Raw genomic sequence first — 13014 nt, forward strand, 5'->3', positions numbered from 1 at the left:
CACAGAGAATCCTCTCTTTGGGCAGGTGAGGAAGTGACATACATTTACATACTGTGCCGCACCTGTCGTTGCCCTCATAGCAATTAAGCAATTAACAATTAAGGAGACAGGGATGAGGCTGGGCAGGGCTCGGTGCCACACCCCTTCAGTTCCTGCACTTGGGAGCAGAGGTCCAGGACAACCAGGGCTACACAGAGAAAACCTGTCTCAAAAAAAAAAAAAAGTTCAGTACAGATTCAATTGAGAATACAGGGTCACAGACTTTCATAGTCAGTTGATACAACGTATGGGGTAGGTTACCCCAACAGGCTTGTTCCCTAAAACCCAGTGAACCTTAAATTTCAAGGGTTCCTACCACATAGGCAGAAATCTAGAGATCAAACAAGGGGAAAAAGCTTCCAGAATAGAATTCCTCTCCCCAGATTCAGCCATCCCCCTACCTGTCAAAAGCCTTGTGCTTCCACCCTAGTAGGAAGAGGTGGAGATGGCCTCCAGCCTGCAGCAAAATTAGTCTGTTCACACCCTCCCATTTCTAGGGACCCTGAAGAGACTGCCCCTGCAACAGGCTAACCGTCTTAATATACAGATGTCCTGTGTCTTTATTATTGAACCCCAGAGACTCCCCAAAGTCCCTGACAACCCAAGCCCTTTCATATTCCAAAAGAAGCCCCCCAGGTGGGTTCTGTATGGACTGGATACCCTGAGGCTTAGTTCTAAAGGATGCTGGGATACCAGGATTCAAGGTCTCCATGTGGTGCTCTCAATGGAGGAGCAGTCTCACACTCATCAAGGCACAGCGCCTGGGTTTTAACATTCTCCACAGGGGACTTTTATAGAAGCACATTGTCCTGACTAGTTTTACTTCAGCTTGACACAAGCTAGAATCATCAGAGAGGAGGGACCCTCAGTTGAGAAATGCTTCCATAAGACTGGACTGTAGGCAAGCCTGTGGGACTGATGTGGGAGGGCTTAGTCCATTGTGGGTGGTGCTATCCTGGGCTTGTGGTCCTGGGTTCTCCAAGAAAGCAGGCTGAGCAAGCCATGAGAAGCAAGCCAGTAAGCAGCACCCCTCCACGGCTTCTGCATCAGCTCCTGCCTCCAGGTGCCTGCCCTCCCTGAGTCCCTGTCCTGACTTCCTTTGATGATGGATTGTGTGTGATACAGAAGTGTAAGCTGAAATAAACTCCTTTCCTCCCCAAGTTGCTTTTGGTCATGTTTTGTTACAGCATTAGAAACACTAAGATGCATATAGTTAAACTGGAGAGAGCCGCAGCTGTTTGAATCTGTACAGTGGCGTTTGCATGGACCCAGTGAGGAACCAAGGGTGATGTTTGTGCTATAGTATTCCTAAGAGAGTCAGCGCCAGAAGCTAGAAGTTCTCTAGAGGTAGGGTTATCAGAATTAGAGCCAGATGTCTGTCCTGTGCAGGTGGACTCCCCATGAGGTTCCATGTTTGAATTCAAGAAGGAGGCATGTGGGACAGGATACGCCTGGCTGTCCGAATCACATTAGCCTGGGAAGTATCTCTCACCCATGTACCTTTCTTCTCTGTTGAAGGATAAAGTAGAAGAAAGGCTTTGGTCAGGTAGAACGTAGCAAGTGGGTCTATTGGGTAGTAGCTTAGTACATTGTCCCATTTGTCAAGCATGGAATGCGAGAACTGGGAAGGTCCCTAGATGTCCTTCAGTCCCCTTGGGAGCTGACAAGAACCCAAAGGTCCGAATGCTCAGCTGGTGATTCTTGCCCTGAGAGTTGTAGGTGGTTAGCTGCAGGGTATTGTACATGTGGGTTAATTACTTCTGGATCCCAGTGAGTACAATATCTGACAGAGGATTTAAGAGAGGGGATGTGTAGGCTTTCACAGTGGAGAAGGCATGGCAATATTGGCATTGGATGCTGAGAGTCTTCACATCCCTATGGCTAGGTAGTGGAAAAAGCAGGAAAGGGTGAACCTTCATGGAGCAAACCTTCTAAGGGTCACTCCTATTGGCTTACAACCTTCAGCCTCCCGAGTCTGCAGCCTTCTAGAATGTCACCCTGTCTTGAGAACAGGTGTTCAAATTATGAAGGGGACAATTCTGATTCATATCAGCTACTTGGAAGAAGAACATCAATCCCAAATTGATGGTTATGGAACAGCTGAGAGAGCTAAGAGGATCCCAGTGAGGCACCACAGCCAGAGACTGAGGAGGGATGGAAAATTGGGCAGTCACACCTACAAGAGAGATTTCACAAGAGTCCGTATCCAGTCCGCTCCATTACCCAGAAAACCAAGTTCCCATGCAGTGGAGGAGGAAGCTCCATTTGAGGGAGGAGAGAAGTGACCATCCTGGCCTGTGATCTCTGGGCTAGCCTCTGTATGCTTTGGGTCCTGACCGGCCTCAAGAGGGAAAGAGAAAAGGGAACAGACTCCAACAATTCCAGGTGGATATTAGTATGAAAATGAATGAGAGAATGAGACTGGAAGCAGAGTCTAGTGGGAGGAAGGACCCAAGGTCACTGCAGGATGAGCCAGAAGCGGAGTGGCCTTGGCTCTTTCCAGGGGCTAGAAGCTACTTTAGCCAGGAAACTCCACCACAGCTCTACCAGGAGGGAGGACTACCCTCAGTGTCCTGGCTGTCTGAGTTGAATGAGCCCTGTGTGTGTTATTTTTATTTTGGAAGGTCCACCAAGGCTGTGTGGGATGGAAAGGGGTAGCTTCGTGTGTGGTTACAAGTGCCTGTCTGAATTGGACCTTTTCTTAAAATTGCTTTTACTAGTCAGTCACGAACACCTCGTGTCTGTGCATGGAAAGCGAACTTCACTCCACCCTGTTTTCCTTCCAGAGGCGACTGGTGTTACCCAGTAACTTGTGCACAGTGCCAAGGGTGGTCTGCCCATGTGTATACACACCTCTTAATTTGTGTGTTTCTGCCTTCTTTCTTTAAAAACAAGAGAGATTTGTTTTTATTTGTGTGTGAGTGTGCATGCGTGTGTCCACAGAGACTGAAAGGTGTCAGGATCCCTCTGGAGCCGGAGTTACAGGGAGTTGTGAATGGACATACACGTTAGGAACTACACATTCTTAGGAGTTCTGGAAGACAGCTGTGTAAAGGGTCTGTACGCTACCAGATCTCCCTCTCTCCAATTCCTATTGTATTGCTCACTGTCCTCTCTGGACTTGGGGGACAAAAAGTAGGGTGAAAGTCAGGTCCCCTTTGTGGGTCCAGTGATACCTTAAGGAAATTCTGCAGCTTCCTAAGGACAGCATTCTCAGTTCTTCAGGGTTAACACGATGGGCTACTAGAATATTTAAATGGATACTGTCTAGACAGTAGTTATTAAAATGGGGACCCCCACACCCAATACCGTCACCTGGGAACTTGTTCAGAATAGCAACCAAACAAAGGTGGAGCCCTTGATGTTTTAACAGTCCCCTGGTATAAGTAATGCCCACGTATGAAACAGAGTGGCTGTCCTGGAACCTGTGGGCATGACTGTTGAGACCATGCGTTTCTCGTCATGGCCTGAACCTTTGTGCTTATTGCAGTGGTGGCGGCAGCCGTAGCTGTTATGTGGCACGAGCAGGCGGGTTGCAGGGCAACGGCTGGTCTTTGTTCTTCTGGGGCATTTTAATTGACATGGGACATTGCTGAAGAGTTGTGTACAGAGGACGGTGAGAGCAGGTGTCCTATTGCCTCCCTAGGCTATTTCTCTCCCTTACAGCCCCGTTTCCAGGTAACTCTTCCTTTCTTCAGGCTTTGGTACCTGCCCTGATTCAGGGCTCTATAGCAGCCAGGCCCTTCTGACGGCATCTCTTGTTTCTAAGAATGATGACTCCCACAATAATCATGTTATTTTATGTCAGGGGAGTGCCCAGGAGAGACACAGACCTGCCGTTTAAGACTGTGACAGCCAGTCTATGCTTGCAGCTTAGGTCTGACCTGAGGGGACGTGGGATAGCATTCTGGCAAGCTTGAGGGTTGTGGATGGGATGCAGGGAAACAGGGTCCTAACATGGTCCTTGGCAGGATAAAGCCCAAGTAGACTCTGAGTCTTGGGTGATGCTCTACCTAGAATATGATGTCAGAGAGCAGACCAGACCCCAGCCACTTTGCACTCTTGTTGGTGGAGACAGAAACCAGGCCTGGGGGAGCAGCTATCAAGGAATCGGGCAGCTAGCTGGCTTGTGGTATTGCACCCTCCTGTAGCCTTGGGGTGGGCCTGACCTACCTGGAGGCCCAGCAGGGAGGTGTGGACTGGGGGTGGGGGGGAATTAATCCCTTCTGTAGGGGCCTAGCCTTGGACTCTGATCCCAAGAAGCAGACATCAGCGGACCTGGTCGGAAGCTCCCTCAACATACTCTGAATGCACTCTCTCTTCTTTTCCAGCTTTACCCATGAGCTACCCAGGCTACCCACCACCTGCTGGTGGCTACCCTCCAGGTGCACCAGGTAAGGGGACCGAGGGAGACCCTTTGTGTAAAAGGACTGGGGGCTGGAGAGGCCTAGATTTGGCTGACTCTGGGAGGGCCTTTAGTAACCCACAAGTGGGCAAAGGCCTGCTATACTCTAAGACTCTTTCTCATTGTCAAAAAAGCTTCAAGATTCTTCCCTCCCCTGGCTAGCCCCAGGGGAGAGACAGGGAGTGACAACCTACAGGAAGTGTCCTCCAAAGTATTGCTACTAGCGCACTGTTTCAAGGAATATGATTTTGAATTTTGCAGCATCAGGGTCTCCCACTGAGGCCAATACCAAGGGTCGCTGTTCTTTTCTGTATCCTCTTCCCTATGGCTTCCAGGATCCCTGGTCATAGGGTGAGACCACCCATCTGAGGCAGTGGCTCAGCTAATCTTCCTTCTGAAGACTGCCCTGCCCTGCCCTGCCCTGCCCTGCCCTGCCCTGCCCTGCCCTGCCCTGCCCTGCCCTCCCCTTCCCTACCTTACCCTCACCTGCCCTACCCTACCCTACCCGACCCTGAAATGTTTCCTGAAAACATTTTGCTTCCACAGTAGTGAGGGAACCGTGAGGGCTTCTGGGTAAGGAGACAAGGGCTGCTGCAAGGATAGTTACTGTTGAGGGAACTCAGCAGAAATGACCAAACAGACAGGAAGTTAAGTTCCTGCCATTGTCACAGGGTACATCGAGCCAAGCTGGACCTTTCTCCGATCTGGCCGCAGCGACACCAGTCCCCTCTCCAGCAGAAACTCTGCATCTGTGACACCATGTCATAGACTCCTCCTCAGCCCTTACCTTCACAGCTTGAGGTCACACTTCTGCAGACATGAGTGAAAGTAGTTTAGAGAGAGCCTTGCCCCAGGACACGCAGCCAGCCATGTGGTTGCTCCTTGGTACTGTCCTTTATGGTGTCCCCGTCCTCTGATATGGCTCCATTTCCCTCCATCTGAGAATCCTTAGCACATGGAGTGCATAGCTCATGTGCTCAGCTCAGCACAGAGCCTAAGAATGGATCTGTTCTCTCAGCCCATGATGCTGGGTTTGTGAGGACAAAGCATGGCTGAATCCCCACCAGGGAGGAAGCTGCCTCCTTCCCCGGAATAAGGGAGAGCCTCTGCTGCTTCCCCTGACCCTCTTCTTCAAGTCTTTCTGGGTCTTTATAACATTGGTTTGATGCTCTGCTTGGTTTTCGCGGCAGCCCCTCTGCAGCCCTCTTTTCTGCCCTTCTGCCCTGTCACTGGGCCGGGAATGCAGAGCTGACGATGGCTTGGTGTTGCTTTCAGGTGGTGCTCCCTGGGGAGGTGCTAGCTACCCTCCTCCCAGCATGCCCCCTATCGGGCTGGATAACGTGGCCAACTATGCAGGGCAGTTCAACCAGGACTACCTCTCGGGCATGGTAAGTCAGCCCTGGTACCCCTGGGCTGGTAGCTGCAAAGCTCTAGGGATCAAGGCTGCTTATCCCAAGCCCCCAGCGAGACCTCACGCCGGTTTCTGTGGCATAGAATCCTGAGCAGCAACTTAGAATATGAGGGTCGTCACTTAACACCCACCCCGCTCTGGGCCCCCCTGTCCCCATCTATATTAGGGGTAGAGGTTCTCTCAGGTCCTTGTAGCCTGAGGGGATTGGGTTAGGCTGGTACCTGCAGGGAATTTATTGAGAATTTATTGAGAATTTCTCATGAGCTGAGCACGAAACCTGCAAGGAGGTGAGTGTATGGGTGGAGGGCTGTTGGAGTGAACAAAGCTGTTCTGGTTGGTACTTGGTGGCCTGTAGTAGGTAGGTTAGGATGTACTTGGTTTTATTTGTTGTTGCGCTTTTTAAAAGGATGTTATCTTGTAATCTGAAAGCAAATATGTGTTTAGGGGAACACTGCAATCAACTAGTAGAGGCCCAAACTTATGCCAGTGTTCCGTTCTAGGTGCCTGGAATATATGAATGCAGTAAGCAAAATCTCGGGGCTGGAGAGATAGCCCAGGGGCTAAAGTGCTTATAAAGCCAGCATTAGGCCCAGAGTGCAGTTCCCAGGACCCATGCATACAGTGCCGGATGTGCTCCTTGTAATCTAGTGCTAGGGAGGCAGAGACTGGCAGATCCATTGGACTTGCTGACTAGCCAGTCTAGCCTACATGGGATCCCAGGGCCAGTGACACATGCTGTGCCCACAGAGGTGGACTTCTGCCTCCATGTGTATGTCACGCATGCACACACACACACACACACACACACACACACACACACACACACACACACACACACACACACACACACACACCTCAGTCCAGGCACACTTAGCATCTGCGTCAAGGAGACAGGAAATAGTGGAAGCTACCAGATGGCAATATGGAACAGGGGCAGGCACTTCTGGGCACTGAGGCAAACTAGCGTTTGGTAGGTGAGTTCATGAGGACTGAAGAATTCCAGCTCAGCCTGGGCAGCATAGAGAGACAGGTGAAAACAGAAGAATCAAAGGAAGGGCAGGGGTGGATGAGAGAGGAAGAGGAGAGCAAGAAGATTGGAAAGTAGATACATGGCCCTGGAAATCCGAGCAAAAGGATGCCAGGTTCATGACCTATTTGGGCTATGATGTGGGTTCAAGGCCTGCCTGGGCAACTTGACATTGTCTCAAAATAAGGAGTAGAAAAGGAAAGGACAGAAGGAAGCAGGAAGAGCGGGATGTTCTGGTCAGTAGTAGAATGCTTGCCTAGAGTGTAAGGCCATACACCAAGCCCCAGCACAGGGCGGAGGGGATGGACTGGATCGCAGTAACACAGGAAGGTTCAGAGGTGCTGGTGGGGCGATGTAGACTGAGAACCTTAAAGTGGGGATTAGAAAGGGACCCTGAGCCGGGCAGTAGTGGTGCACACCTTTAATTCTAGCACTTGGGAGTTCAAGGGCAGCCTGGTCTACAGAGCAAGTTTCAGAACAGCCAGGGCTACACAGAGAAACCCTGTCTCATCACAGAAAGTCATGGAGGAGGAGGGGGGAGGGCTTGAACAAAGATCTGACACAGTAGAGAAATGTGCTGTGCAAATTTCTAGGGACAGCCAGTCCTTAAGGTGCCTGTGGGCCTGATGACCTTGGGGACAGTAAGGAGGCCTTGGTGGTTAAAGTGCGGAAGTGAGGGAAGATACAGATATTAGGACCCATTTCTCATTGGGCGTAAGAAGCTGAGGTGAGGATTCAGTTTTTTGTTCTGGGCATGTGCAAACCCCGCCGGGGCCTCACCTACTCAACTGACTTGTCAGCGGACTTGTGCGACAGGCCACCTCATATCTGCAGAAGGAACCCCTGTACTTTCTGGGTCTTTGAGTGGTTAGCTCTACCTGGTTAGCAGGTCTTGGTTGGAGGAAGTAGCCTCCTCTTTCAGGTTTCCATGCATCTTGCAGAAGGGATAAATAGAGGTTCACATACAGAGCCCGTGTCAGAGCCCAGCTGCCCTGCTCACCCTGAGCAAGTGTTCCCTCATCCATGGTCAGATTCTCCTGCTTGTCCTGTAGTGGGGTGGAGGCAGTGCTGAGCCTAGCATTGGGGTGCTGAGCCTAGCATTGGGGTGCTGAGCCTAGCATTGGGGTACCTGCATACTTAGTACTGAGGGTGGGGGAGTGGTTCTGCAGGAGGCTCCTTACCTAAAGCCATTGCAGAACTCCACAAGGGGAGGGTAGACAGACAGGGTGCTGGTCTTTCTGGGCCTATGTGTCTCAGGCCACGCTTTGTGTACTTGGCAGGCAGCCAACATGTCTGGAACATTCGGAGGAGCCAACGTGCCAAACATGTATCCTGGGGCTCCTGGAGGTGGCTATCCTCCAGTCCCTCCTGGTGGCTTTGGGCAGCCCCCTCCTGCCCAGCAGCCTGTCCCTCCTTATGGAATGTATCCACCGCCAGGAGGAAACCCACCTCCTGGGATGCCCTCATACCCAGCATACCCAGGGGCCCCGGTGCCAGGCCAGCCTATGCCACCCCCTGGGCAGCAGCCCCCAGGAGCCTATCCTGGACAGCCTCCAATGACCTATCCTGGGCAGTCACCAATGCCACCCCCTGGGCAGCAGCCAGTGCCAAGTTACCCAGGATACTCAGGATCCAGTACCATCACCCCGGCTGTGCCTCCAGCTCAGGTGAGTGCCAGTCCAAACTGCGTTCAAAGACAGGCCTCTGGCCCGACCAACAAGACCTTAGGGGACTGAGGGAACAGGGAGGACTCAGGCCTCCAGCTACAATATACTGTTGTAGCAAAAAGGCTCTGATTTCTCTTGTGTGCCCCAACCTAGGGCATACTCCAAAAGGTCTGGCAGCATTGTCCTGGCCTGGTATCTGCTTTTCACATGGCCACATGCCCAGTAGGCCCCTTATGTGCCTTCCTAGACAAACGTGAAGGATTCTCAGAATCCTCTCTGGGTAGGGAAAGTGGCAGCTCCTCCAGGGTTTATTTTTGGCTCATTCTGGAGTTCAGTTCATGTTTGCAATGCCTAGAATTCATTGTCATGGTTACATGGCTGAACCTGCCAAGCACAGGGCTAGGTATTCGCTGGCTGGCTACTTTTAGACTATAGCAGAGGGTCCATCACCTCCTTGGTTTCATCCCCCTGCCCTGCTGCCCGCTCTTCCCCGCCCTGAGTGGCTGCCCATCTCCTCTCTGAGCATGCTCCTTAATGCCCTGATAACCAACGCTAGAAAGGTCACCCATGTTGGGGATTTAGCTCAGTGGTAGAGCGCTTGCCTAGGAAGCGCAAGGTCCTGGGTTCGGTCCCCAGCTCCGAAAAAAAAAAAAAGAACCAGAAAGGTCACCCACTAGGCTACAGTAAGCCTGCTTATAAACACCTGAGGGGAACGCACCTTAGAAGGGAGGAAGGTTGATTAGGGCTCATGGTTTCTATGGATGGTTCTTGGTCTCATGACTGGGCCTGTGGTGGGGCAGGACTTTGTGACAGGAAGCCTTGGTGGACCAAAGCTGTCTACTGTATAGCAGACAGGAAACAAATAACGGGGGGTAGCATGGATCCCGATATCTCCCTCCAGGACCTGCTCTGCCTCTAGTGACCTAATATCTCTTCAGAGGCTACTTCCTAAACACCACCATTAGCACATGAGCGTGGGGCTGTGCGTGTCCAGCTCCTTTAGGTACCTGTGTGCTTAGAGAAGGAGGTATTTGGGGGATAGGAGGAGGTGGGAGAGTCCTACCCCTTAGGGCAGCATGGGTGGGTCATCTTACCTGTCTGTGGCTTTTTGTCTGAGTAGTTTGGAAACCGAGGCACCATCACCGATGCTTCTGGATTTGACCCCTTGCGAGATGCTGAGGTCCTGCGGAAGGCTATGAAGGGCTTCGGTAAGAGAGCAGACTGACTCCAATCCTACCCTTGCCCCTACTTCCCTGTGCAGCTCACTGTGTAGAAGGGGCAGCAAGCCTGGCCCTGGGGAGATGGAGGAGGAGCTGTGTTAGATGCCCGGGGAGAATGAATGGGAGGCCCTAGGCGGGGAGAGTCCGCAGCCACAGAGCATCCTTGTAACCCACGGTGTGCCTACTCCTTCGTCTTCCCTAGGAACGGATGAACAGGCCATTATCGACTGCCTAGGGAGCCGGTCCAACAAGCAGCGGCAGCAGATCCTGCTGTCCTTCAAGACGGCCTACGGCAAGGTGAGGTGCAGAGAGGGAAGGTAGGGAGACCATTCCCTGCTTTTCTGTAAACTGGGGCCTCGTAAGGCTGGATCTCCAGGATGGACAGGAGCTCAGTTAGGCTTGGTTCGCATTCTGTCGTTGGCCCTGCCAAGATAAGTCGGTAGATGTGACTTCTTCCCTACCTGCCTCGCTTTCCCCTCCTTTGCTTTCACGGCATCCTGGGAGGTTTAGTTGATGTGAGTGCTTTCATGGGAAAGGCTTAAGGGGACTCTGCTTTGAGCCTCCGGGTTTGAATCTTAGGTAAAGTGTCCATAAATATGGAATATGTGCTCTGGCTCCTCCCCATGGCTCCTCCCCATGGCTCCACCCCACAGCTCCTCCCATGGCTCCTCCCCACGGCTCCTCTTGATCCCATCAGCTCCATCTGCAGCACTCTTCGTCTCTGGACTTTCAAACCGAGTTTGTTTGTTTAACTATTCAATCAGGATCTGATCAAAGACCTAAAGTCAGAGCTGTCAGGAAACTTCGAGAAGACTATCCTGGCCCTGATGAAGACCCCGGTCCTGTTTGATGTCTATGAGATAAAGGAAGCTATCAAGGTGTGTCATTGTGCTTGTGTGAGAGCCTGCCTTCACATACATGCATAGCCACAGCCCAGGCGGGAGAGGGCTGGGGCACGTGTTACCCACTCACCAGTTGTTACCTAGCCTGACTTCCGCGTCTTCCTGGCTACAGCCCATGAGTGTTAGAAGGAGCAACTGGTACTTTTTCCAAAATGCCATTTCCTCACAGGAAATATCTCTGTCTCTATCTCGAGATAGGTTGTGGAGGACATTGGTGATAACGAGAAGGGGCCCCAGGCTGTTGCAGGACCCCCATTAGTGAATAGCAACATGTCTGAGGAGCCCAAGCAGCAGAGGCAGGAACCCAGGCAAGGGTGGGAGGAGGTAGGTCTAAAACGAAGACAGTGAAGCCTTACCCGTTCCTGAGTACTCACCTCAGTCCTGTCTGCTGTGTCTGTCCTACACTATCTAGAGATGTCTGCCCCACTTCTGTGTACACCTCAGCTCTGGAAGAACTGAATTCCACACAGGGCCAAATCCCGAAGCTTAGCTAGGGCTCTTCCTAGGTCTAGTTGATTTCGACCACGAGGCAAGTCCTGTCTGGGCTCTACAGCCATGCGGCTGTGTGTGTCTTGTGAGTAGAGGGTCCCTCTCTAGGCAGGCACCCGAAAGAACTGCTCACTCAGGCTCGCTGGGCACAGGTTCTACCTCCACTGGAGGCCGAGAGTTTTGTTCGTGGTCTGGAAGGGAAAGGAGACTGGCTGAGACCCAGCTGCTGTTAGAGTCGGGAGGGTGGTGAGGGGGTGGGGGTGGGGTGGCAAGGACCTAGCCCAGGAGTCAGTCGCACCCACCTCCAGTACCGTTATGAGAGGTTGGTGGAGTGCTCGATCAGGCAAGGGACATGCAGGGAGTTTCGGGGAGGCTGCTAACATGCACATCCGTGTAAGTCCCAGTGAGCCGCCAGTAGCATGCAGGCAGTGGTAAGCATGAAAACGCCGTGTCAGCTAGATGGTCTGCACAAATTAGCCCATTTAGTCCCATCGAGGACTCCTTAGGAAGTAGGTATGCATTCATTCCCTTTATAGCCAAGGAACTTGGCCCGAGGTCACACAGTAAGCTGCAGAGCCAAGATGCAGACTGATATACAAGCCAGGCCTCTGGCCCTGCTTTCTACCTTCCTGCTGTCCCAGGCACAGCCACTCCGTTCTTCTCTCCTGGCTTCTCTTCCTAGATATCTTCAGACAGTTCACTTGGGACCCTTCCTTTTTATATCAGTTATGATTGAGCTTTCGGACTTTCCCACTGCCCACGTTTTTGTTATCTCACTGAGAACGTGAACATGGAAGAAACAGACTGCACCTCAGCCTGACCCAGCACGCTCTGGCCATTGGACAGTCACTGCACATACAAGCACACGCACACCACACACCACACACCACATACCACATTCAGTTTCCTGTCCGTGGTGTAACCCTCATGTGATACCCACTCGTTATCCTTGTCCTTATCTCATTGTCTGGGACTAGGAGAGGAGCCGGCTTTTGAGGCATGAGTGAGGGGTGTGTGTGTGTGTGTGTGTGTGTGTGTGTGTGTGTGTGTGTGTGTGTGTGTGTCCTGCTGGCCTTTCTGGGCTCCAGTGAGAGCGTGAGACCACTGTGTTCTTCGTCTGCTCTCACGGGGGGCTGGTACTGATGAGGCCTGCCTCTGTGTGTGTGTGTGTGTGTGTGTGTGTGTGTGTGTGTGTGTGTGTGTGTGTGTGTGTGTGTGTGTGTGTGTGTCCTGCTGGCCTTTCTGGGCTCCAGTGAGAGCGTGAGACCACTGTGTTCTTCGTCTGCTCTCACAGGGGGCTGGTACTGATGAGGCTTGCCTGATTGAGATCCTGGCTTCCCGAAGTAACGAGCACATCCGGGAGCTAAACAGAGCCTACAAAACAGGTCTGAAGCTCCCTGGCCGCACCCTCTTGTCCTTGGCCTCCTTGTCCCCTGTTTCCTGTCATGCCCAACTCTCAGGGCTTTGACCCAAGGCCCAGCCCTGCCTGCTGTTTACACACAGGGCAGGTGCCTGTGGTTGGAAGGAGCTGAGAGAACCTTGAGTGGATTTGGGCCAGGTCTGACCATAGGTCAGGTCACCCTGAAGTCACAGCTTGTATGAGCCTGGAAGGTTAGATGGGTCACCTGTCACCTCCAGTCTCAGCCCCCAGGACCCTTGTCATGCCAATGCCCCCTACGAACTATGTCTTTAGAGGTAGCAGGCTTGTAGGATAGACCTGGTGTCTGTCTTCTCAGAGTTCAAAAAGACTTTGGAGGAAGCCATTCGAAGTGACACATCAGGACACTTCCAGCGACTCCTCATCTCTCTCTCTCAGGTACCTTCTTCAGCACAGGATATCAGAGTGGGAGCTGG

The 13014-nt window shown here is 52.1% G+C and overlaps 1 protein-coding gene across 1 annotated transcript in view; it reads left to right on the top strand.

Annotated features, from left to right (window-relative positions):
• Anxa11 (annexin A11) overlaps positions 1-13014 on the top strand; it is a 44533-nt gene that overhangs the window by 23080 nt on the left and 8439 nt on the right. The window contains exons 2-9 of the mRNA XM_032918730.1: positions 4371-4433; positions 5720-5832; positions 8163-8549; positions 9670-9757; positions 9972-10066; positions 10534-10647; positions 12455-12545; positions 12897-12976. Of these exons, the coding sequence (XP_032774621.1) occupies positions 4379-4433; positions 5720-5832; positions 8163-8549; positions 9670-9757; positions 9972-10066; positions 10534-10647; positions 12455-12545; positions 12897-12976 (1023 nt within the window). The 5' untranslated portion in view covers positions 4371-4378. The remainder of the gene's footprint in view (positions 1-4370; positions 4434-5719; positions 5833-8162; positions 8550-9669; positions 9758-9971; positions 10067-10533; positions 10648-12454; positions 12546-12896; positions 12977-13014) is intronic.

The sequence above is a fragment of the Rattus rattus genome, chromosome 13, assembly GCF_011064425.1.
Source record: "Rattus rattus isolate New Zealand chromosome 13, Rrattus_CSIRO_v1, whole genome shotgun sequence".
Lineage (NCBI taxonomy): Eukaryota > Metazoa > Chordata > Mammalia > Rodentia > Muridae > Rattus > Rattus rattus.